At 39.5% G+C, this 27,619-nt stretch overlaps 1 protein-coding gene across 1 annotated transcript in view; it reads left to right on the plus strand.

Annotated features, from left to right (window-relative positions):
• LOC150079438 (activating signal cointegrator 1 complex subunit 2) overlaps nucleotides 1–27,619 on the plus strand; it is a 167,230-nt gene that overhangs the window by 88,788 nt on the left and 50,823 nt on the right. The window contains exon 13 of the mRNA XM_090383069.1: nucleotides 18,875–19,048. Within this exon, the coding sequence (XP_090239195.1) occupies nucleotides 18,875–19,048 (174 nt within the window). The remainder of the gene's footprint in view (nucleotides 1–18,874; nucleotides 19,049–27,619) is intronic.

Below are 27,619 nucleotides of genomic sequence, written 5' to 3' on the forward strand. Positions count from 1 at the left end.
GTTCCATTCACTAATCTTGTTGCCCTTCTCTGCACTCGCTCCAGCAGCTCTATATCCTTCCTAAAATGTAGCCAGGTGGGCAGGAGCAGCAGTGTGTAGCACATGCTTCTTGATCAGACCGGGGTTCGAGCCCGTGATCCACCAAATACAGAGGATGCGGAAAGGTCAGGGAATGACCACCACATTTCCCCACAGCAATATGGCCTTAGTTGCTAATGCTCCTAAAAACCAAATAACAATCCTTCCTAAAATGAGGCTTCCAGACCTGTATGCAGTACTCAAGGTGTGGCCTGACCATTGTCTTATGCAAGGGGATAATCACCTCCTTATCCCTGCTAGAAAAGTTCTTGTATATCATTGACAAGACACCATGAGCTACTCTTGCAGGCCGTCTGCACTGCTCAGAAAACTTCATATCTGCCTGCACAATAACCCCCAGGTCTTTTCATTCTCTACCACTGTTGGTGTAGTACCACACAGTTGATGTGTTACTCTGGGATTACACTTCCCATGCCGAATGGACTGGCCAGGTGGGTAAAGTACCTTCCTGGTACCCAAAGGTCGCGGGTTTGAATCCGGCCTCGTGCTTGGATCAGAGTAAAATGCAAAAACTTTGGGATGTGCATTATGGCCACAGAAACCGATGTGCCAACAACTAACAACAACAAAAAAAAAAAACCTGCTTCCCATATGCAGTACTTTTCATTTGTCAGTTGCCACCTCTCAACCCATCTGCTCAACTTTTCTAGGTACTGTTGCAGCAGTGTATTGTCATTAACAGCCCTGCCAGCCTTCGTATCATCTGCAAACTTGGACATTAAGCCTGATATACCATCATCAATATCATTAATAAATACAAAAAACAACAATGGACCCAACATTGAACTCTGGGGGACTCCACTAATAACATTAGTCCATAAAAAGCAGTGTCCATTGATTACCACTCTGTCTTCTCCCACTCAACCATCCCTTTATCCATAGCAGCAATTTGCCTCCAATGGCACACTGCTCCAATTTGTGCAGCAGTCTTCCATGTGCAAAAGCCTTTCTAAGGTCCAAATATATGATATCAAAGTTATTCCCTGCATCCAGTTCCTTTGTGACCACATCATAGTATCCAATCAAATTGGTCAGACAAGACTTCCTCTTAACAAAACCATGCTGTGTCCGAGCTATAACTGAAGTCTTGTCTAGATGATCCTGCAGTGCTTCTTTAGCATTATAGCCAAAGTAGTTTATGTGGCATCAAAACCCCATAACAACAACAGTGTTTCTTTAACCAGTACTTCCATTAATTTACCTGGAACAGAAGTTAAACTGATAGGTCTGTAATTACTAGTGTTACCCTCTGATCCTCCTTTGTGAATTGGGGTCACATTTGCACATCTCCAATCCATGGGTACCTTCCCTGAGTCCAAGGAAGCTCATAATTATGGCTAAGGGTTCGCTTACTTCCTTTGCTGCCTCCTTTAATATAACTGCATAGATCTCATCCACCCCAGGGGCCTTTCTTATCTTTATCTTCAACAATTTCTCCTCCACTTTGCTCTCAGTTATTACAAAATCATCTAGCTCACTGACGGAATTTAATTCGCCGCTGGTATTCCTCTCCCTGAATAACTCCTCATATGTGAATGTAGATGCAAAATACTCATTTAGTTTGTTAGTTACATGAACAAGATCATCAACAGTTGAACCATCGATATCCATGGACCAATCTGATTCATCCCCTTCCTTCTAGAGTTTACATAAGTAAAGAACTCTTTGCCTTCTTTGCCAAAGATTTCTTGTAATCTGCCTAACCTCCTTTGTGACTTGGTTACAGACCAACTTATATCTGTCATAGGTTTCTGTGTCACCCATTAATTTATATGTATCCCATGCATTTTTATTCTCTGCCACATGTCTCATTAGTTCATCTGACATCCATTTAGACCTAAACCTTGAAAAATATTTCTTAGTTGGTATGAAAAGCCTAGTAGCTTCCAAGGTTAATTCTTTGAATGCTTCCAGTTTTGAATTTGCTGTTGGTAACATCATCAGTTGGTTCCACTGTATAGAATTTAAATACTGTCTCAAACCTCCATAGTCGCCTTTTCAAAAGCAAAAACCCTACCCTTTACCCCTGATGGCAGTTACCTCTTTCAGTAAATCCCATTTCAGCACACTATGATCACTGCCACCTAGTGGTTCCTTTCTGCAGATTCTTAATGCATGAAGAATCACTACTGATAATCAGATCAAGAATATTACTCCCTCTAGTTGTCTCCCGAACATTCTGCTGTAGAAAACAATCATCCAATAAATCCACAAAAGCCTTGATGGTGTGCGAGTGACCAACCCACAAATTCCACTCAATCTCTGGGAAATTAAAATCCCCCATTATAAGACACTCTGATTTATTAGGCCACTCTATTTCTCTGCATAATTACTCATCAGAGTCATTAGGCCTGTAACACACTCCTACTCTCAATTTTGATTTCCCAGTGCTTATGTCACACCAAACTGTCTTGTCACTGCACTGTCCAGCCATGTTGCCTGGCTGTACTTCCTTTGATTTTGTGTTTCTTAACTAATAGCATAACCCTCCCCTCCCCTCCCTTCCTATCCTGTCTATCCTTCCTGTACACATTGTATTCCTCAAATTCTATTTTTGCATTCCTTATATCTGTGTGGCACCACGTCTCTGATATCCCAACAATATCTGCTTTTGATGTTTTGACCAACACCTCAAATTCATCAAATTTATTTACCAAAATCCTAGAATTGGTACAGGTGCATGTACACGCAAGTATACATGCACCTGTTCCTATTCTTAGCTCCTCTAACACAGCCCGTGTGTTTACTTGTACCGCAATGACTCCCAGCAGTCTCTGAAATCCCCTGCATCTTGTTTTCCAGGCTGCTTCTCATTCCAATAGAAGCAGTGCAAGAATCACTTTCATTTCTGCCTGTGGCTTGCTGTTAATCTATTAGTCCATGTATCCCCGCAAGCTAGCAGTTTTCCAACCCACCTAACACTGCCTCGATAGCATCCGCAAATGTTCTTGTATCCTTTTTATTTAAGGATATGCCATCCCTGTAGAAGCACTCTCCTGTTAATGAGCACAAACCAGGCTGAGAAAAATTCTACCTCTTGAGCCTTGTGCAATCTCTACAGGGACCAATCGATCGACAAGGCTCCCATCATATACTCCCTCCTATCATGTCTGGGCAGAATTGCAGACACTTTCAAATTCAACCCTAATTCACTGCTTTTTTTCAACAGTGACCTGTACTTGTTAAGTAATTCTGTCAGCCTCTTACTCTTAATATCATTAGTGCCAATGTTTTTTTTTTTTTTTTTTTTTATGAGAACCCCAAACACGAGAGGTATTAGAACCTATAGTACTTAGTACCGTGCTTGGGTTCGAGGTTGAGAAGACGAAAGAAGATATTTGTTGACATTGGACTTGAACTTCTGTAGATTGTAATTTTCAGGAAATACGTATGAAGGAAGGTTGTTCCAGAAAACGGCAGTTGAATGAATAAATGAGGAAGATGAAAAGTTGGTTCTGTGGGTTTGACGTTGGACAGTAAATGGATGTTGGCTCGTGGCGGCACGTGTTCAGACTGTTTTGAAAGAGAGAGCGGGAATTATAGAAGCCAATTCAGAAGAACAATGCCCATGGAAGTATCTGTAGAACAGGCATGCAGCAGAAACAGTACGTCTATGAGAAAGCGAGTGGAGAGACTCTGTTAGAGATGAATCATTAATTAACCTAACTGCCCTCTTCTGAATGGAATCAAGAAGCCTGAGAGAGGTTTGGGGGCACCACCCCAGATGTGGGAACAATATTCCATGGCAGGGCGGATTTGCGATTTATACAGAGTGAGCAGCTGTTTGGAAGAAAAGTAACGCCGAGAGCGAAAGAGAAACCAAGTTTTTTAGATGCAGAGGAAGCAATATTTGTAATGTGCTTGTGCCAAGAGAGATTAGAAGTCAGGGTAATCCCCAAAAGAGATATATCATTTTGCCTAGAAATCGGAGTGTCACTAAAGATAAGCATAGGAGCAGAAGAATCCTTTTTGCGAGATATAAGACAAGACTGAGTTTTAGAAGGGTTGAAATTAACTAAGTTGTCTTTGCCCCACTGGAGAATTACCTGAAGATCGACATTTAAGGAATTGGCAGCAGATTTTCGAGAACTTGAAGCTGATTGAGCAGGACAATGTTTCTCAAAATGGAAAGTTGAATGCAATGTGCTATCATCGGCAAAACTATGGATAGGATTTCCAGTCAATGGAAGAAGGTCATTGATATACAAGAGGAAAAGAGTGGGGGAAAGAACTGAACCTTGGGGGGCACCGGCATTAGTGGAGAAGTTAGAAGACAGAGAGCCATCTACCATCACCCTCAGTGAGCGATCAGAGAGAAAACTGGATAACCAATTACTAAAAACAGTTGGCAAACCATAAGATGGAAGCTTGTTTAGAAGACCTTTATGCCAAACACGATAAAAAGCCTTTGAGATGTCAAGAGCAACTACTTGTGTTTCACCGAACCTTTCCATTGAATTAGTCCATAAATGGGTAACATAAGCTAGAATATCACCAGTGGATCGACACTGACGGAATCCATACTGGCGATCGTTGATCAGACGGAAGGTTTCTAGGTAGTTTAAGAGTTGGCGGTTAATTGATTTCTCCATTACTTTAGAAAGAGTAGAAGTAATTGCAGTGGGACGATAATTGGATGAGAGGGATTTGTCACCCTTTTTAGGAACTGGCTGGATATGAGCAAATTTCCAAGCAGAAGGAAAAACACCTTTGGAATAAGAAAGTGAAAAAAGGCGGTAAAGAATAGGAGTAAGTTCAGGAGCACAAGTTTTGAGAACAAGTGGAGAAATACCATCAGGACCTGGAGCTTTCTTAGCATCAAGATTCATCAAAATCCTTCTGATATCCTTTTGACGGAAAACCACAGGAGGCATTGAATGGAACGTGTTAGGAATGGTGGGAGGTGTTTTACCAAGATCATTAATACATGAGCTGGAAGAAAAATGGGATGCTAGCAGGTCAGCTTTATCCTTGGCTGAAGTGACAACAGAACCATCTGGTTTGGACAGAGGTGGGAGCAGAGATGGGCAAAAGTTGCGGCCAATAGTTTTGGCAAGAGACCAGAATGCTCGGCTACCATTAGGGCAAGAAGCAAGTTTTCTACTCTTAGCCTGTTCAAACTCTAGTTTGGACTGATTAATAACTGCTTTACAATTGTTGCGAGCTTTGGTGTAGGCAGAAAATAAAACTGAAGAATTAGAAACAAGCCAATTACGATATGGAACATTCTTCTCTTGGACAGCCTTAGCACATTTATTGGAAAACCAAGGTTTAGATAAAGGACGAGATTTTAAAGTGGAGTGTGGGATAAAGGATTCCATTCCTGCAAGAATAATTTCACTGACACGATCTGAGCAAACGTTGACATCAGAAGTTTTGAAACAGTAATCCGACCAAGGAAAAGAAGAAAAGAAGTCTTGCAGGTCATCCCATTTTGCATTCTTGTAATGCCAAACAATACGAGGTTGGGAATAGCCATGAGATAGAGGTGCCATTGGAGAAGAGACAATCACCAAGTTGTAATCTGAAGTGCCTAAAGGACCTCTCACTTCGACCTTGTACTTAGAAGGGTTGTTTGTGAGAAAAAGATCAATCGTATTGGCTGTATGATTAGGATTGTCCGGTATTCTTGTAGGTAAATGAACAATCTGTGCTAGGTCATTAGTAATTGCAAAAGCCTCAGCATCTCGACCTGCTGTGTCGGTGTGACTAGAAAATGGAAGCCAGCTGGAGTTGTGAACGTTAAAATCACCAAGGAAAATTACCTCACTGTTAGGAAAGTCAAGTTGCAAAGAGAGGAAGTCAAAGAGCTCCAAGTGATTAGTGGAGTTGGGAGAACGGTAGAGACAACAGATGAATTTGACACAATGAGGTAGAGAGATTTTAAGCCAGAGAAGATCAAAGAGAGGAGATTCCAAATTGCCAAGTCTCTGACAGGGAATATCAGAACGGACATATGCACAAGTACCACCTTTGAGGCGAAAGGAATCATACAGCAAATAATTTGGACATCTGAGATGAGAAGTAGTTGAATCAACTGATAACTGAGATTCAGTCAGAAAAAGTACATGGGGTTTGGAAGACTGCAAGTTGAAATGGACATCGTTGAGATTGGAATTAAGACCACGTATATTTGTGAAATGAATTAGGAAGTGCTTGGGAGGTTTAGATCTTTTCGCAGATAAGCTTGCTCTATTATTTTGACAATTCATGGTGTATTCAATAGTAAGAAAAAGTGGGTGGGACATGCTGTATGAAGTAATGAAATTTTTGGATATGGCGTATATGTGGTAAGAATATACCCAGATCCTCGACATTACGTGGCCTCGACAATGCTCCCCGCATACACACTACTCGTACTCCCTCCAGTCACTATCTGGCAGAGTAGAGGTAGCAAGATTATACACTAGCTGATCCGGAAGCCTCCTAGAGAGTTACCAATAGGTTTGGTCCGGTGTACTATCTAGCGGCCGGCCTGCGAACACCGTTTTAGAGCTGTACCCTCAAAATGTAAGGAATATTGGATCTCGCCACGACAGTCATCATAACCTCAAAAATCATCAATCATACTGCATGATGGAAGAGATAGGGAAGGGTTGGCCGGAACTTAGCTCTAGAGACTAAACATGGGTTCTACCACTTCAAGCCTCCAATAAGCAAAGTGGTGGTATTTCACCGGTTGATGAGAGTCATCTACCACCTAGTACTGCCTGGTAACATAGAGGGGCAGCGTTCCTCCATGTGGTGTGGGCGCCACACCTCGACCCCTGCTTATGTTGGTTCACACCTGGGTGGTCACCCACCATGTACTTGTGCATGGAGGTTATACCCAGGATTACTAACAGTCCCACCATCGTGAAGATGCAAGCAGAGGATTTGGCTGTCATAGACCGTCCGGACTTCGCCGAAATTGGGTCCACTTAAGTGTCACCCAAATATCAGTTCCATCAGCGTTTTAGACTCCCAGGTAGCAAGAACAGCTTGTCTGGCATATCTGAGAGAATGTCTGTGACAACCTCAAGGACCAGGTACAACAATATCACCATTTGTGCCCATAAAAGATGATATCTGCTCTACAATGTCAGTTATTTGAATTTCGGCTTTACATATGTTGGAAATTGATTTTCTGATGCATGGTGCATCATATGTATTAAATTTTAGCAACAATTCTTTGGCTCTTGCCAGACTTTTATTCGGGTTTTTTTTTGGCTGGTGCAGCATAAGCCATAGGCTTTCTTGCACGATGCAGCCATTACTAATAGTAACTCTACGCTGCCCACAGAGCTGAATACTCTGACTTCCTGCCTGTCTTCACTGATGGCTTGAGGTCAGAATCATCTATCAGGCCTGCTGCAATTTTCCCTAATATTGTTATATCTGAGAAGATTCCCTACGAATGCAGCATATATTCCGCAGAGTTCTATGCTATAGAATTAGCTTTAGGCCACAATTACCAAAGGTGTATGGTATATACAGATTCATTAAGTATAGTACAGGCTTTATTGGGGTTTAGATATAATCCTCATCCATACTTTATCTAGGTCCAGCAGCTGCTTCACTCCCTTTCTGAGAGCCTTTTCAACATCTGTTCTGCTGGATCCTAAGCTACGTTTGGATCAAGGGTAATGAACTGATTGATGATGCATTAGCATTAGCATTAGTAGAGGCATTTGATGCAAGAAAGCAAGCTTATGCAGCATCAGCCAAAAAAAAAAAAACCCACTTCCACTTCACACCTCTGTTCGTTCAAAATACCTGTCCATTTAGGCTATCCAAAATGGACAGGTATTTAGGCTATCAACCTCCACCACAAGGGATGGAAGTCTGTTCCACCAACCAACCACCCGCTGGCTAAAGGCAAATTTCCGCACGTCTATCCTACATCTGTCTTTCCTCAATTTGAATTTATGCCCTCTCAGGTGATTTTTCTGAGCTAGAGGAAGAATCCCATCAGCATTGAGCATGCTTAAACCATTCAAGGCTTTATACACCTCTATCAGATCACCTCGCTGGTGCCTAGTCTCCAGACACTGTAATTTGCAAAACTTAAGCCTTTCTTCGTAAGAGCACCCCTTTGTTCCATTCACTAATCTTGTTGCCCTTCTCTGTACTCGTTCCAGCAGCTCTACATCCTTCTTGAAATGAGGCCTCCACACCTGTATACAGTACTCTAGGTGTGGCCTGACCATTGCCTTATACAAAGGAATAATCACCTCCTTATCCTTGCTGGAAAAATTCCTGTATATCATTGACAATACTCCATGAGCTACTCTTGCAGCCCGTCTGCACTGCTCAGAGAACTTCATATCTGCCTGCACAATCACCCCCAAGTCCCTTTCATTCTCTACCACTGTCAGTGTAGTACCACAGAGTTGATACGTTGCTCTGGGGTTGCTGTTTCCCATGTGTAGTACTTTACATTTGTCAATGTTAAACTTCATTTGCCACCTCTCAGCCCGTCTGCTCAACCTTTCCAGATCCTGTTGCAGCAGCATAGTGTCAGTAGTGTCCTTGACAACCCTGCCAACCTTTGTATCATCTGCAAACTTGGACATTAAGCTTGATATACCATCATCAATATCATTTATAAATACAGAAAACAATAATGGACCCAACACTGAGCCCTGAGGGACTCCACTAATAACATTAGTCCACGATGAGCAGTGTCCATTGATTACCACTCTCTGTCTTCTCCCCTCAACCACCCCTTTATTCATAGCAGCAATTTGCCTCCAGTGTCACACTGCTCCAATTTGTGTAGCAGTCTTCAATGTGCAACAGTATCAAAAGCCTTTCTAAGACCCAAGTATATAATATCAAAGTTATTCCCTGCATCCAGTTCTTTTGTGACTGCATCATATTATCCAATCAAGTTGGTCAGGCAAGACTTCCCCTTAACAAAACCATGCTGTGTCTGAGCTATAACTGAAGTCTTGTCTAAATGATCCTGCAGTGCTTCTTTAACCAGTGCCTCCATTAATTTTCCTGGAACAGAAGTTAAGCTCACAGGTCTATAATTACTTGTGTCAGCCTTTGATCCTCCTTTGTGAATTGGGGTCACATTTGCACATTTCCAGTCTATGGGTACCTCCCCTGAGTCCAAGGAAGCTCTCATAATTATGGCTAAGGGTTTGCTTACTTCCTTTGCTGCCTCCTTTAATATAACTGGATAGATCCCATCCACCCCGGGTGCCTTTCTTGTGTTTATCTTCAACAGTTTCTCCTCCACTTTACTCCCAGTTATTTCAAGATTCTGTAGCTTACTGCTAGAGTTGAATACACCTCTGGCATTCCCCTTGCTGAATAACTCCTCATGTGTGAATGTCAATGCAAAATATTCATTTAGTTTGTTAGCTACCTGAGCAGGATCATCAACAGTTGACCCATCAATATCAAGTGGACCAATCTGATTCATCCCCTTCCTTCTAGAGTTTACATAAGTAAAGAAATCTTTGCTGTTTTTCTTTGCATCCCTTGCCAAGGATTTCTCGTAATCTGCCTTCGCCTGCCTAACCTCCTTTGTAACTTGGTTGCATATCAACTTGTATCTATCATAGGCTTCTGTGTCATGTGTCAATTTGTAAGTATCCCATGCATTTTTCTTCTCTGCCATATGCCTCATTAGTTCATCTGACATCCATTTTGGCCTAAACCTTGAACAATATTTCTTAGTTGGTATGTAAAGCCTAGTAGCTTCCAAGATAAGTTCTTTGAATGCTTCCCATTTTGAATTTGCTGTTGGTAACATCATCAGTTGGTCCCACTGTATAGAATTTAAATACTGTCTCAGTCCATCGTAGTCGCCTTTACGGAAGCAATAACCCTTCCCTTTACCCCTAATGGTAGTTACCTCTTTGAGTAAATCCCACTTCAGCACACTGTGATCACTGCCACCTAGTGGTTCATTTATCTGCAGATTCTTAATGCATGAAGAATCACTGCTGATAATCAAATCAAGAGTATTACTCCCTCTAGTTGCCTCCCGAACATGCTGATGTAGAAAACAATCATCCAATAAATCCACAAAAGCCCTGCTAGTGTGTGAGTAACCAGCCCCCACATTCCAGTCAATATCTGGGAAATTAAAATCTCCCATTATAAGACTCTCTGATTTACTGGCCCACTCCATTTCCCTGTACAGTTCCTTATTATACTCATCAGAGTCATTAGGCCTATAGCACACTCCTACTCTCAATTTTGATCTCCCAATGCTTATGTCACACCAAACTGACTCAACACTGCACTGTCCGGCGATGTCGACTGGCTTGACTTCCTTGGTTTTTATGTGTTTCTTAACTAATAGCATAACCCCTCCCCCCTTCCTATCCTGTCTATCCTTTCTGTAGACGTTGTACTCCCCAAATTGCAGTTCTGCATCCCTTATATCTGTGTGACACCACGTCTCTGATATCCCAACAATATCTGCCTTTAATGTTTTGAGCAATACCTCAAATTCATCAAATTTATTTACTAAACTCCTAGCATTGGTGTACACGCAAGTATACCTGCACCTGTTTCTATTCTTAGCTACCCTAACACAACCCATGTGTTTACTTGTACCGCAATGGCTCCCAGCAGTCTCTGAAATACCATGCATCTTGTTTTTCAGGCTTCTGCTCATTCTAATAGAAGCAGTGCAAGAATCTCTTTCACATCTGCCAGTGGCTACTGTCAATCTATTGGTCTTTGTCTCCCCCCAATCTAGCAGTTTTCCGATGCAGCCAGGTTACCACAAGCCCAGAATAACCATAACTTGTTAGTCCCTATACAGACTACAGTCAAATAATATGCAACAGATTACTCTCCCAGTGGCAGCAATCTTGGCATGGGCAGGTAAAAAAATAAAATAAAATAAAAATAAAGCTATATCAGATGAAGCCTGTAATCCAACACTGGTAGTCTTGTCTGCACATGAAACACAGAGAGGAGTTGTTCTAGCTCGCTTCTGCACATGACACAATCATCCTACTCATTCATTCCTGCTGAGGACAGATGACCCCCCCCATGTGCAAGAATTGTGACACCTTTTTAATTATTCAACATGTTTTATCGAAGTTTGGTCCTAGAGGTTGTCACATACATTCTCTCAGATATGCCAAACAAGCTGTACTTGCTACCAGGGAGTCTAAAACGCTGATGGAACTGATATTTGGGTGACACTCAAGTCAAGTGGACCCAATTTTAGCGGAGTCCGGACGGTCTGTGACAGCCAAATCCTCTGCTTGCACCTTAACGATGGTGGGACTGTTAGTAATCCTGGGTATAACCTCCATGCACAAGTACATGGTGGGTGACCACCCAGGTGTGAACCAACGTAAGCAGGGGTCAAGGTGTGGTGCCCACACCACATGGAGGAATGCCACCCCTCTATGTTACCAGGCAGTACTAGGAGGTAGATGACTCTCATCAACCGATGCAATACCACCACTTTGCTTATTGGAGGCTTGAAGTGGTGGAACTCATGTTTAGTCTCTAGAGCTAAGTTCTGGTCAACCCTTCCCTATCTCTTCCATCATGCAGTATGATTGATGACTTTTGAGGTTATGATGAACATTGTGGCGAGATTCAATATTCCTTATATTTCGAGGGTACAGCTCTAAAACTGTTCGCAGGCCGGCCGCTAGTTAGTACACCAAACTGAGCCTATTGGTAACACTCTAGGAGGCTTCCGGATCAGCTGGTGTATAATCTTGCTACCTCTACTCTGCCAGATAGTGACTGGAGGGAGTCCGAGTAGTGTGTATGCGGGGAGCATTGTCGAGGCCACGTAATGTCGAGGATCTGGGTATATTCTTACCATGTGTACGCCCTATCCAAAAATTTCATTACTTAATGCAGCATATCCCACCCACTTTTTCTTACTATTGAATACACCATGAATTGTCAAACTAATAGAGAAAGCTTATCTGCGAAAAGATCTGAACCTCACAAGCACTTCCTAATTGATTTCACTAATATGCGTGGTCTCAATTCTAATCTCAACGATGTCCATTTCCACTTGCAGTCTGCCAAACCCCATGTATTTTTTCTCACAGAATCCCAGTTATCGGTTGATTCAACTACTGCTCATCTCAGATGCCCAAATTATTCGCTGTACGATTCCTTTCGCCTCAAAGGTGGTACTTGTGCATATGTCCGTTCTGATATTCCCTGTCAGAGACTTGGCAATTTAGAATCTTCTCTCTTTGATCTTCTCTGGCTTAAAATCTCTCTACCTCATTGTGTCAAATTCATCTGTTGTCTCTACCGTTCTCCCAACTCCACTAATCACTTGGAGCTCTTTGACTTCCTCTCTTTGCAACTTGACTTACTCCAGTCCAATTTTCCTATCAGTGAGGTAATTTTCCTTGGTGATTTTTAATGTTCACAACTCCATCTGGATTCCATTTTCTAGTCACACTGACCCAACTGGTCGAGATGCTGAGGCTTTTGCAATTACTAATGACCTTGCACAGATTGTTCATTTGTCAACAAGAATACCGGACAATGCTAATCATACAACCAACGCGCTTGATCTTTTTCTCATAAACAACCCTTCTAAGTACATGTTCGAAGTGAGAGGTCCTTTAGGCACTTTTCAGATCACAACTTGGTGATTGTCTCTTCTCCAATTGAGCCTTTATCTCATGGCTGTACCCAACCTTGTGTTGTCATCCCATGCAAAATGGGATGACCTGCGAGATTTATTTTCTTCTTTTCCTTGGTCGGATTACTGTTTCAAAACTTCTGATGTCAACGTTTGCGCAGATCGTGTCAATGAAATTATTCTTGCAGGAATGGAATCCTTTATCCCACACTCCACTTTAAAATCTCGTCCTTTATCTAAACCTTGGTTTTCCAATAAATGTGCTAAGGCTGTTCAAGAGGAGAATGTTGCATATTGTAATTGGCTTGTTTCTAATTTTTCAGTCTCATTTTCTGCCTACACCAAAGCTCGCAACAATTGTAAAGCAGTTATTAATCAGTCCAAACTAGAGTTTGAACAGGCTAAGAGTAGAAAACTTGTTTCTTGCCCTAATATTAGCCGAGCATTCTGGTCTCTTGCCAAAGCTATTGGCCACAAGTTCTGCCCATCTCTTCAGCCAGTTCCTAAAAAGGGTGACAAATCCTTCCCATCCAATTATCGTCCCATTGCAATTACTTCTACTCTTTCTAAAGTAATGGAGAAATCAATTAACTGCCAACTCTTAAACTACCTAGAAACCTTCCGTCTGATCAACAATCGCCAGTATGGATTCCGTCAGTGTCGATCCACTGGTGATATTCTAGCTTATGTTACACATTTATGGACTAATTCAATGGAAAGGTTCGGTGAAACACAAGTAGTTGCTCTTGACATCTCAAAGGCTTTCGATTGTGTTTGGCATAAAGGTTTTCTAAACAAGCTACCATCTTATGGTTTGCCAACTGTTTTTAGTAATTGGTTATCCAGTTTTCTCTCTGATCACTCACTGAGGGTGATGGTAGATGGCTCTCTGTCTTCTAACCTCTCCACTAATGCCGGTGTCCCCCAAGGTTCAGTTCTTTCCCCCACTCTTTTCCTCTTGTATATTAATGACCTTCTTTCATTGACTGGAAATCCTATCCATAGTTTTGCCGATGATAGCACATTGTATTCCACTTTCCATTTTGAGAAACCTTGTCCTGCTCAATCAGCTTCAACTTCTCGAAAATCTGCTACCAATTCCTTAAATGCCGATCTCCAGGTAATTCTACAGTGGGGCAAAGACAACTTAGTTGATTTCAACCCTTCTAAAACTCAGTCTTGTCTTATATCTCGCAAAAAGGATTCTTCTGCTGCTGTGCTTATCTTTAGTGAGACTCCGATGTCTAGGCATAATGATATATCTCTTTTGGGGATTACTCTGACTTCTAATCTCTCTTGGCAGAAGCACATTACAAATATTGCTTCCTCTGCATCTAAAAAACTTGGGTTTCTCTTTCGCTCTCGGTGTTACTTTTCTTCCAAACAGCTGCTCACTCTGTATAAATCTTAAATCTACCCTGCCATGGAATATTGTTCCCACATCTTGGGCGGTGCCCCCAAAACCTCTCTCAGGCTTCTTGATTCCATTCAGAAAAAGAGGGCAGTTAGGTTAATTAATGATTCACCTCTAACAGAGTCTCTTCACTCGCTGTCTCATAGATGTACTGTTTCTGCTGCATGCCTTTTCTACAGATACTTCCACGGGCACTGTTCTTCTGAATTGGCTTCTATAATTCCCACTCTCTCTTTCAAAACAGTCCGAACATGTGCCGCCACCAGCCAACATCCATTTGCTGTCCAACTTCAAACTCACAGAACCAACTTTTTATCTTCCTCGTTTATTCATTCAACTGCCGTTTTCTGGAACAACCTTCCTTCATACGTATTTCCTGAAAAAAGTTCTTTTTACATATGCTTATTGTTATATGTTTGGACATAGTGACTTAATTCGTTAGGTCACTGAATTCTTAACTGTTATATTTTATCTAACCTGTTTTGGCACATTATAACTTTTGTTGCTGATGTGCCAAAATCCCAAACTAAACCAATTGAAAAATCTAACTTGAAAATTCAGTATCATTTTTGGGGATTTTAATCTTCCCTTCACCTCAGTTTGATGGATTTCATGCCTAAACAAGTTTATAATCTCTTCAGCACTCTGTATCTAACACAAATTGTTAATTTTCCCATTAGAAATTAAAATATATATATTTAATCTTCAAAAATCCTAACAAATAACCTTACCAGGATTTTCCAATGATTTCAGATCATAACTTAAAAGTTGTCTTTCCCATTCCAAAAATCAGCCTCACTCAGATTCCCGCACATCTGTGGTCACTAATAAATGCATGTTTAGCTCAAGTTTTTTACATATATATTCTGGCTTCAAGTTTTTTATTATTGACTTTCACTAATTGTTGAAAAATCTAGGGAGTCAGATATATATGAAGGCTGTTCAATAAAGAATGATCATAATTTTTCATGGACAACTGACTGCTTTCTGTTTCTAGCTGAGCAGCCTAATTTAAGACCAAATCAAGCTGTTCCACATAGCAACTGCACAGTTGATTATTACGCTCAGTGTGCTTTGGATGTGATTCAATCACAAAAATTGGCAGTCCTGGAGCACCAACCACTGCTGTCACTCCAGAAACCATAAACACTGCTTCGGTAATTGTGAGAGAAGATCGTTGTATAACAGTAAAGCAACTGTAGCGGTTGAGAATATCAGTAGGTATTCTCCGTGACCATTTACACATGACACATGTTTGTACACGATTAGTTCCAAGACTACTCACACCTGAGCAATAGCAGATTTGCATGGAGGTTTGTTAGGAACTGCAGCAGATGGTTACTGAAGATGGTGAGGTTCAACACAAGGTGATAACAGCAAATGAGACGGTTTCATTTTGGCCCAGAGAGTAGTAAGCAACAAGGCTCTCTTTGGAAGGCTACATCATTGCCAACACCAAAGAAAGAAAAAGTTGTGACTTTGGCAGGAAAAGTTATGGTCATCTCTTTTTTTGACATTCAAGAAATCGTTTAACTGCATGTTCTTCCATGTCATACGACCGTTACGGAGCCTTAATACAGTACTGTACTGCACACTTTGCAGGATAATGTTCATTGAAAACAATCACAACTGCACAAAGGTGGGTGGATGCTTCATTACAGCAATGCAAGACCTCACATTGTTCATACTGTCATCAAGTACTTAGTCAGATGTGTTCCTCATCTCCTACAATCCTGACCTTGCACCCTGAGTTTTTTTTTTTTTTTTTTTAATTTCCAAAGTTAAAGAAGGTTCTGTGAGGAAAACATTTCCAGTCATCAGAAGAAGTCGTAAAGACATTGGAGGCAATTCTCAAATGCATGTAAAAAAAAAAAAATGGCTTACACCTTGTTTTTGAAGAATGACAGAAACTGAGTAAGTGCATATCATCAATTAGTCTGTGTATCTTTTGTGTACTTCCCATTAGTCTGTGTATCTCCTGCTGCCTAGTAGTTTTCTGACCCATCTAACACTGCCTTGATAGCATCAGCAAATATTATTGCACTCCTATTTAAGTGTATTCCATTCCTGTAAAAATAATTTCTCCTGTTAACAAGCCCAGACTACACTGAAAAAAATTCTATCTTATTAGCCTTGCACAGTCTCTCCGGGTCTAAATTGATTGACATTGTTCTCATCATGTATTTCTTCCTGTTGTGTCTGTGCAGAATTGTAGACACTTTTAAATTTAATTCTAACTCCCAACTTTTGCTGAATATTACTCTGCACTTGTTTAGTAAATCCTGAGATCTCCTGCTCTTAATATCATTAGTAGCAACATGTACAAGAGTATCATCACCTTTTGTGCCCTTAAAAGATGATAGTTGCTCTATATCATCAATTTTGCCCTTGGAAGACATATCCTGTTTCTATTCCACCATCTTTTTTACACTATATTTCCTGTTTCCCTGACAATATAGTCTCCAACAATTGCTACCTCCTGTCCGACCAGAGTTCTCTGCCATTGAGGATGTCGTGTTGTCTGTTGCTCTAGTGTGGGACCTAGCATTGAGCTGAGCAGCTCAGTGCTATAAGGGTTCCTCTCTTTTATTCCTTCAAAGGCATCAGCTCTATTCTTCAAGCTCTCATATAAGCCCATCAGAATGCTAAATTTGTGCTTAACTGCATTGTGTTCTTTATAACAAACACACAGTCATTCCTTTGGCTGTATCATGTCCTGCTAAAAGTAGATTTGCAAAGAGGCAACAAGAAAGCACATTATAAAATCTGAACTGCCATCAGCAGTTCTCTCCTGGGCCAAAGCATTCCCACTGCTTTGAATATTTTGCTTTGCTTCGCTAGTCTGGGGAATTCATGATTCTAGTCTAAATTTAATTTAAGAATCACACATGAAAATAAGAGATATGAGTGTAATAACACTAGACTATCTGAATTATTCAGCAGCAGTACTAACTGCACTATTTTAAGTTACATTATGTACTATGTGATATAGTTACATTATGAAATCATATTTATATTGCTATAAAAATATAGTTTATAGACTCATTAAAACATTCCTAATATTAACTATACTCCTATGGAATTACACAGACAACTACTAAATTGTGTTTATATCATTCTTATAACAGTACTGTAACTTATATCAATACAGTAACAATGGCGCAGACTAAAACTTTAATTTTTTAAGCAATTTCAAAAACCAAGTAAAGAACAATTAACCAACTTTATCAGATAAACACAATTAATTTTAAACAAAAATCAGTAATAAAAAAGGCCAACTTAAACTCTCTCAAAAAAAGTAACCTATTCACCATTTGGCTTAAAATCCAATACTGGTAGAAGTTACAAAATCTCGTTTTCCAACAATTGTACATTTTTAAGATTTTGGGACCCTCACCTTTTCTGGCCAGATGCCTAGTGTGTAACTATAGATGACACATGGCTTAATCACTACTGACCAGAGTCAAAACTGCAATTTAAAATAAAAGCATAGTGTCTAAAGGTGTTCTGCTTCTCCAGAACAATGCAACTGTTTGTGCATCGGTTGTTCCTTTGGCTGCAGTTCATTAGGCTGGCTATGAGTTGTTGACCCCTCCCACTATTCTCATCAGACATAGCCCTGTATAGTTTCAACCAACTTGCTTAGAAGGAAATTTTTGGTTTTAAAATAACTCACTATGACATTTCACAGGGACTTAGTGGTAAAAAGGAATCAAACAATTTCTCTGTTCATCATATATTAATTTCTTTTTTTGTAGTTCAGCTTGCTTTATATTTTCATGAACAAATTTTGAGCAATATACACATATCTTGTATAAAGTTATTTATTAGCTGTTTGCTGGTGTTTAAGTAACAACATGTGCCCACTCTTTAATGAGAGTAGAAGTATTGCTGCAACAGTGGTAGCCGGGTTGGTAAAGTGCCTGCCTGGCAACCTAAAGGTCGCGGGTTTGAATCCCGCCTCGGGCTTGGATCAGAGTACTGCAAAAACCTTGGGAGGTGCATTATGGCCACAGAAGCTGATGTGCCAACAACTACAAAAAAAAAAGAAAAAAAAAAAGGCAACAGTGGTCGGAAGGGTAATGTGAGAGCTGTTTTAAATAAATAATACTGTGCTCTTTTTCTGGGAGGATACTGTGTATTTGAAAGCAGCTTAATAGGTAGCAACTCATCAACAATTGAAAATTAACTACTTTTGAGAAAACTAAAATCATGTAAAATGACAATTTTTTTTCATTTTACATCATATAATTTCTTTCATTTTTGTTCACATAACTTTCCTTTCTTGGACATCATGTGGACAACAAACTTCGGTATTTTGCTGACAGCAAATATGTGTAAATAGATTTTTTCAATAATTTTTGGTGGAGGGGAAACTAAATTAAATCAGTAGTCATTACAGATTGCCTTTGTACAATAATTAAAGAAAATAAATATGCTATAAATGATATGTGGGTTATTTTTTCATATGTAGAAAAGAATAGTCAAAGATAGTTAATGGTGATCAATTTAGGCAATTCCTTTAAGAAAGGATATTGTTACGGACTGGAACTTTTAGTGCAGCTTATTGTAATTACAATTATATCTGTACATCTAGTGTTGAGAGGGAAAAGTATGATTGTGTTACATATGGTTATGGAGTTAAGATAAAATACCATTATGTGTATTTATAATTTTAAATATTATATTTTATAATTTATAATTATAAAATACCATTATAATTTTAAATATAATTTTATATGATATTAAATAATATAAAATTTTTAATATTATAGGATGTTGTTGAAGATGGTCTTGTAAATGGTAGCCTTCCCACTGAAAATGGAGACATTGACTTTTCAGCATTGGATGGTGCATGTGCAGCTCCAAGACTAGAAGGAGTGGAATTAGATTGTTTAATTAGTAGAGTTTTAGATTTGCTACCTGATTTAGGAACAGGTTTTGTAGAGGTAACTGAACAAATTTGTAAATGCAATAAATTCTCAATTTAGTATTAAATATTATAAAGTTACATCACTGTGAATTAAATTATTATACTCCAGGAAATTTTAATGGGTGATATATTTTTTAATGTTTATATAGTGATTTAAAATTATTGATTATATATAAGACAGCTTCCGTTGAAACTTATTTGGGACATCAAATTTAATTTTCTAATTTCATCAAATTTTCTATACAGGTAGTAGTTCTCGACTTTATGAGTTAATTCGTTCCTAGTGCGCGCTCGTAAAGCGGAAATTTATTTCCCATAGAAATAAGGTTAAAAATAGGGGTTATGTTCTCAACAATGAAATTGATTAGCTAATTAGTTTGTTTAAACAATGATTGATTTATCGAAAGAAATGAAAACGTAGCCTGTAAAATCAAGCAAATTATAATAATAGAGAAATTATTTATGACTTATATGTTAAAGAATGCTTATTCTTCATAATCATCATCGACTAAATGCACACTCGTTGATCACTCATTATTGGCTCGGCACTCAGTTTGTTGCACAAGGAGTTGTCTTCTTCAGAAATGTTTCAAGAGGCGTTTGTTTCCAAGATAATCTTCTCTTTTAATTATAAATTTCACGATTGCATGCATAAGCATTTTTTAAAGGCACACACAAATTGCAACTAACACGATTCGCGTGGAGTAACAAGTTTACAAAACTTAAAAAAAGGAATGAAGAGGAGATTCTGAAAATTTATTTATGTTTTTTATACGATTGAAGATTTCAATAAAAGGGAAACACATTTCACCATAATAACGTAAAAAACCACACAATTCCAGCTATCGGTATTTTTGCAAATGCAAGGAGATCGAGTTTACTACCCATTTATAATTGCTTGCATTTATAAATGGGTAGTAAACCATTTATAAATGCAATTTTTAAATGGTTTATAAATTGCCATTTATAACAGAAAAGCGCAATAAACCATAAAGTGCAAATTGTTTTTATTGTTTTATTGTCGTGACCTCCAGAAATGTGCTTTAGAAAAATATCACAAAGGCGTTTAAAATTGATTCTTATAACGGAACATAACGATGAAAGTGTAGCACATTTTAATGATTTGAATTGGTAACTAATACAATTTGCAAACCACGCTCATGACCTTTTAATGATTTGAATAATTTGAATTGGTAACTAATACAATTTACAAACCACACTCATGACTTTTTATATGGCCTTAAGGTCTCACTCGTGACCTTAAAAATGACATTTTAGAGAGATAAATAGCTTAGTTATACAGCGAAAATTTCAACTTCCGAGATCTTGAAACTAATTACCAAAAAACAATGTGTTATTGGGTTCACATTACGATATTTTAACAATACGATGGTGTCTTTGGAACTGATTAATATTGTAAAGCTGGGTACACTGTATTATATAGCTATGCACGTGGTTTGGAATACAGTATTTGTGAATGTTTAACATTCATTTTTTGCAATTAATGTTCATATTTTCGATTTTGTTGATACTTGGGGGGGGAAAAAACTCGTAAAGCAAGAATTGCCTGTATATCCATTAACAGTTTATACCAGTTTTCAGTTAATTCTGCATATGTTGAGAGCAGATCAGTGGCATGACCAGTTGCAAACTTTAAATTACAGTATATTACATTTCCACAACTGTCCAAAGAGGGGGAAACATGGTATTATACAGTTTTTATTATCAGAGGGCTACCTGCCAGTAGAGTTGTTTTTTTTTAATACAGGCATTAAATAGCAAATGAAATCAAGTCTATATATAACAGTATTTATGAAATACATGGTGTTGTGATAGAAAGTGGTAGAGTGCATGCAGTTTGGATTTCTGCCTCTGTGATTACTATATCTTCAAACCACTAAAAATGACACTGAAAAGATTTCAGTTTCGGTTGAGCACTGAAATCTAGAAATCTGTCTGAAGTTGATTTTTTCAGTCCAGCTGAAGGAATCTTAGCATTAGTAAAGGCATATGATTCAAGAAAGCAAGCTTATATAGCATCAGCCAAAAAAAAAAAAAAACTTCTCATTTCTAGTTCTGCCTTCAATCTATTTAAGCTATCAACTTCTACAACAACAGATGGAAGTTTGTTCCAGCAATCAACCACCCACTGGCTAAAGGCAAACTTCCGCACACCTCTATCCTACAACTGACTTTCCTCAATTTGAATTTATGTCCTCTCAGGCAATTATTCTGAGCAAGAGGAGGAATCCCATCAGCATTGAGCATGCTCAAACCATTCAAGGACTTATACACCTCAATCAGATCACCTCACAGGTGCCTAGTCTCCTGACACTGTAATTTGCAAAACTTAAGCCTTTCTTCGTAAGAGCAACCCTTTATTCCATTCACTAATCTTGTTGTCCTTCTCTGTACTCATTTCAGCAGCTCTACATCCTTCTTAAAATGAGTCCTCCAGACCTGTATACAGTACTCAAGGTGTGGCCTTACCATTGCTTTACACAAGAAGATAATCACCTCCTTATCTCTGCTATTAAAATTCCTGTATATCATTGACAAGACACCATGAGCTGCTCTTGCAGGCCATCTACACTTCTCAGAAAACTTCATATCTGACTGTACAATAACCCCCAGGTCCTTTTCATTCTCTACCACTGTCAGTTTAGTACACAAAAACAGCAACCCTGTCTATCCCACGGAAAAAACCGAGGAAGCAAACAGTTCCCTGGTGGTGCCCCGAACTGACTATACTCAGAAGTAGGGTACACCAAGCGAGGAGACATTTTCAGAACATCTTGGCCACAAAATGAGGTGGATGCACTGACAGATTCTTATAGAACTCTCAGGAATCAGTATACAGCCCTCATAAGAGACAAAAAAAAAGAATGCTGGAGGCACTTGGTGGGAACCACTGGAAACAATAACCCTTGGGGAGTTGTCTGCAGGCTGCCAAGAGGAGATGTCTTAGAAACTACTGTCAAACCAGATGGAACCCCAACCCTGTGTTGGGTGGATTCTGTAAATAACATCCTAGACAGTATCATTCAGACTGAAACTGGAAATCATTCCCCCACCCAGCTAGACATTATAAAAGAAAACACTGAATATGACAATGCTAATATTGAACCTCTGTTCACTATACAAGACTTAGAAATAGCACTATCTAAAACCAAAAACAATAAATGCCCAGGTTTTGACCTCTTAGAGGTTGAGATTATCAAAAAATTAGCGGAAATAGCACCACATAAATTAATAGCACTATATAATAACTGTATGACAGAAGGTATATTCCCAAAAATATGGAAACAAGCGTGCTAAGATTAATCCTCAAAAACTCCCTACTGATCCCAAATCATATAGACGAATAGCCCTACTCCCTGTACTAGGGAAAATATATGAAAGACTAATATATAGCAGATTAGCTCAATATTACACAGAAGCAGGTTTGCATTCCAACAATCAGTACGGTTTTAAGCAGGGCAATTCTACGGAGGATGCCATGCACCACCTACTGACAATAGTTAAAAACACAGGAGAAATATATGCTGGCAATCTCCATTGACTTTGTTGGGGCATTTGACTCACTCTGATGGCCTAGTGTCCTTAAGAGACTTCGCCAGGCAAATGCCCCACAAAACCTCTATAAGGTAATAAACAGCTACCTTACAGACAGAAGTGTCTCAGTACGGACAAGGTTCCAGGAATTGACATGCCCTGTGAATAAAGGCTGCCCGCAGGTTTCAATCCTTGGCCCTTTCTTTGGGAACATTGTTCTGGACGAATTTCTGGCCTTGGATCTGGGCCCCCCATGGAAAGCCTGGCCTTTGCAGATGACATGATTTTCCTTGTAAAAGGTAACTCACGAGTGGTTGTAGAGCAAAGATCAAATGCCGCCCTCTTGCAGCTGCAGGAGTGGGCACAAATGCACATGCTCAAAATATCACCTGAAAAAACCAAACAAATACTTCTAAAAGGCAATTTGGACATAAGAAGATGTCCACAAATCAAAATTAACACAACTACGTAGTCTTTGATTCAAAATTAACTTTTTTACCCCCATTTGATCTACTTGGCGAAGAAAGTGAGAAATTATGCAGGTATGATTGCCAGGATCAGTCGAGCAGACTGGGGACTCAAAAGAAAGACCCTGGCAATCATATACCGTGCAATGTTCCTACCTGTTATCACCTATGGAACCGGTGCGTGGTTCATCCGCTTGGCCATAGTAAGAAATAGGAATAAATTAGAATCGATACAAAGGACAATACTACTCACTATTACCAGAGCATGTCACACAGTAAGCACACCTGCACTACAGTTGCTGGCCGGAACTCTCCCACTTTACCTGGAAGTAGCCAAAAGAGGCTTATATTATAGATTTAAAAAGTGCATACCCACAGAATTTCTGGGGATAGCCCTTGACACAGCCAACACCTTCAATGATGAAAGAAAAAGAATAGCCACAAACCTCCACGAGCTATGGCAAACAAAGTGGGAGCAGGAAACCAGAGGTCTGGTTAGCCCAAAGCCACCTAAGTGGTATGCCCCTGGACTTTTTACAACATTTATATTGACAGGTCACGGCTCCCTAAAGGCGAAACTAACCTCCTTAGGCCTGACTGATGACCCAAACTGCACCTGTGGCGAAAGTGAAGACTGGGCACACATTCTATATGAATGTATAATATATGACATCCCCAGAACAGAGCTAATAGCACAGATTGGTCCCCTTCCCAGGGGAGAAGAACATCTGTTCATCATAGAAGAGCAAAATTATAAAGCTTTTACATCTTTCACACAGAAAGTATTCGAAATGCGCAGAGCAATGCAAAGAATGGCAATTCAGCCCCCCAGCAATTAACAATAATCAATAGTAAAATTGCCCAAGTTTCCCACCATGCCCAGACGATGACTTAAAAACTGTCAGGATAGCAGTATTCTGCACCCTGACAGAAACCTGACATGACAAACCTCCCCAGGACTACCCTGCCATGTGTAGGAACATGGGGCCCCATGCCAAATAAGTAACCACGTAGGGGAGGGAGATGTACAGGGAACAGATTAGCTGAAAAATATCAGTAGGCTAGTAGCAAAGGGATGCAATGTAGAATGAAAGAATGAGAATGAAAGGCAATGAATAGGCTGGGAACTGAGTGAACTAGGAATTATGGTAAAAGGGAATAAATGGCAGTTTTAGTGAAAGAAAGAGTGACCTAGCATGAGGGAAAGAGAGAGTGAATGGGAATGAGTGGAAGAGCAAATGTAATTGGCCGAAAGAATACAAAGTTAAAAATAACTTACATCACTATATATACTGTACTAACAATAACTTATATATACTGTACTAACAATAACTTATATATACTGTACTAACAATAACTTATATATACTGTACTAACAATAACTTATATATACTGTACTAACAATAACTTATATATACTGTACTAACAAACATTTACTAACCGCATAAACACTATCACTGCATTCTCCCCTGGCCTGCAAAAAAAAAAAAAAACTTGTGGCTAGGCCTGCACCACAGCTGAAGAATAACAGTAAGTTGAGGTGCAGAGAGAGTGCAGTGCAGAAAGTAAGAGTCGAATAAATGAGATGAGAGCTAGAAGAATGAATAAAAGTGTAAGCGTGTAAGAAAAAGAACACAAACCATAAATGCTACAGTTAAGTGCACACTAACCCTAGTTTTAATTAGTATTTAAATTTACACTACACATCATTGCATCCCCTCCTGGTGTGTGAGAAAAAGATGAATGAGTTGAGTGAAAAAAAATATATATATATAAAAAAAACTTGGAAAAAAATTATAAAATAAGAAAAAAGTATTTAAAAAAAATAAAAATAAATAAATAAATAAATAAAAAAAGAATGCAAGTAGAGTGAGAATGCAGATTATGAATGAAGTAAATGTGTGTCTCTCCCACCCCCTTGCCTGGTGGGTTCCCCACTGCCAGCTAACATATCCCACCCCCGGAGCGGGATGGGCAGCTTAACCTTCATACCGGATTCGACACTCCTTGGACATGACACCGACGAAGACATTCTACAGCTTTGCTGCCAACGGCGATCTGAACTGGGTACTCTAACCTGGTTCCCTTTAAAACCCCATCCCCAGGCAGGGGAGGTAAGAGACAGATCTCTGTCTCCTCTCCTCTCCTCCCTGCCTACCCCCCATACTTTGCCTGGTGGGGCACGTCTCCACTGACCTCTTTGGGGATGCCTACTCTATCGTCCCTATTCTTCTGTCTGGTTTCCCCCAGTCTTCAGTCTCCCTCCCTCTCTCACTAAATCAACTGAGTACACCCTTAACAATGCCGCCGAATTCTAATCAATGTCTAAATTCTACCGGTTTCTTGTAAATCTCTAAGACAACTAACACTATTAGCTAGCGTATAGCCTCACATGTCTAAATTTAATAACATCAAAATTTTGCCCGACCTATTTGGCCTTTAACACATCTCTTTAGTGTTCAGCCCCAACCAGCGATTTCCTAACAGCAATCCCATTAAGCATTAATGTCAAACGCAATTTTTTTTTTTTTTTTTAATAGGTCCTAGCCACTGAAATCCCAGGAAACTAGGTGGCAGGACTTGCCAGAGCAATCTGTTGTGATACTGGATACACCCGGCTAGCCTCCACGTGACAGGTATGGGCAACGTCAGGCCCCACTAGGGGCCTGGCGGCCAATAAGCCGGATAAACAATGGGCACAACATGTCACACTGCACAGACACGGCCCACGGCCCACACACTTTCAAGTCTCTGGCTTGACAGTCTACTGTCCTCGATACAGCGAAACACACGCGGAGATTGGAGAAATCCCAGGTGCCGTCTGACACGAACATACCTTATACCTTACCTTATACCTTGTCAATTTAGTACCACACAGTTGATACGTTACTCTGGGGTTATTGCTTCCCATATGCAGTACAGTCTGTCCTCGTATAGTACGATAGTTGCTTTCCTAGAAACCCTCGTGCAATGCGAAATCGTGCAATATAAACAACAGGCCCTATGGGAAAAGTAGGGTTAGGTGCCGACCACCCAAGATTGAACACACATTTGGAACCAAAACATTACCAAACAATAAATAATCGGGTAATTTTAATCGTTATAAAATGTAAGTATTTTATAACGATTAAAATACGTAATAAAAATATTATAATAAAGTATTTTTAGTATTTTTTAATACTAAAAAAGTATTTTTTACGAATAAAATACGTATTTTATTCGTAATAAAATATTGCTAATGCTTTTGCTTCTATCGTAAGCAAACTTGTTTTTTGTTTGATTTTCTATCCAAACAGATGACAGTCGTTCCATCTCTTCCAATTCTTGTGTCTTAATCTAATGGATTTTAATTACACTGAGTTGTTCCTGCTATATGAAAGTTGTTTTTATTTTCTCTGCATTCTTTGTAATTCTCGGCGTTGCCTGATTTAGGTCTTTTTTCATATTTTTTCTCTATCGACAGAGGCGGACAGAAGCCTTACGGGGGAAACCACGGTGGGCCGGAGGCCGGTGTGATTTTGGCCATAAACCGTAGTATGAGGCCACTATAAATTTTCCCGGTTAAGAATTTTTGATCCAGTCCGCCTCTGTTTATCAATATTGCTTTTTTTTTTCTCTGAATCTGCAGTATCTTAGCCAGATCGCTTCCTTTTCATACCTTTTAAGTATTTTACTTATTTTTAGGGAATAAAGCACAATTACAAAACGAGGGGGCACGATTGATACACATAAACAAAGCTGCGCGCGTGTAGCAACTGAATAAACAATACCGTAAAGGCCGAGATACACTAATAACACCTCACATTTTACTAAAGCCCATTTCTGGGGGTTACTACCATAAAACAATAAAAACAATTTCCAGTTGCGTTTCTGCTAATGGAATCTGTTATAAACTGGTAGTAAACTCCATCTAATTGCATTTGCTATTATATCGATAGCTGGAATTGTGTTGGTTTATACGTTATTATGGTGAAATGTGTTTTCCCTTCACTGATATAAAACACATAAATACATTTTCAGAATCTTCTTCATTCCTATCGTGTTGCGTTCAGTTGGGGTGAATCCGCGTTCGACTGCCATTTCTTGTAAACACAAAGGCGAATCGTGTATAAGCGAATTCGGTTCGTGTTATATAAGATAACGTTCCCCTATTTATAAATCGTGTATGATCGAATTCGTGTAATGTAAACACATGTTATACGAGGACCGACTGTACTTTACATTTGTCAATGTTAAACTTCAGTTGCCACCTCTCAGCCCATCTCTTCAACTTTTCTAGATCCTGTTACAGCAGCGTGCACTGTAACAGGATCTAGAAAAGTTGAAGAGATCCTGTTACAGCAGTGCGCACTGTCATTAATGTCATTAATGACCCTGCCGACCTTTGTATCATCTGCAAACTTAGACATTAAGCCTGATATACCGTCATCAATATCATTAATAAATACAGAAAACAACAATGGAGCCAACACTGAACCCTGGGGGACTCCACTAATAACATTAGTCAATGAAGATCCATGTCCATTAATTACCACTTTCTGTCTTCTCCCACTCAACCATCCTTT

The sequence above is a fragment of the Mastigoproctus giganteus genome, chromosome 10 (assembly GCF_048544385.1).
Source record: "Mastigoproctus giganteus isolate SK-2022 chromosome 10, ASM4854438v1, whole genome shotgun sequence".
Lineage (NCBI taxonomy): Eukaryota > Metazoa > Arthropoda > Arachnida > Uropygi > Thelyphonidae > Mastigoproctus > Mastigoproctus giganteus.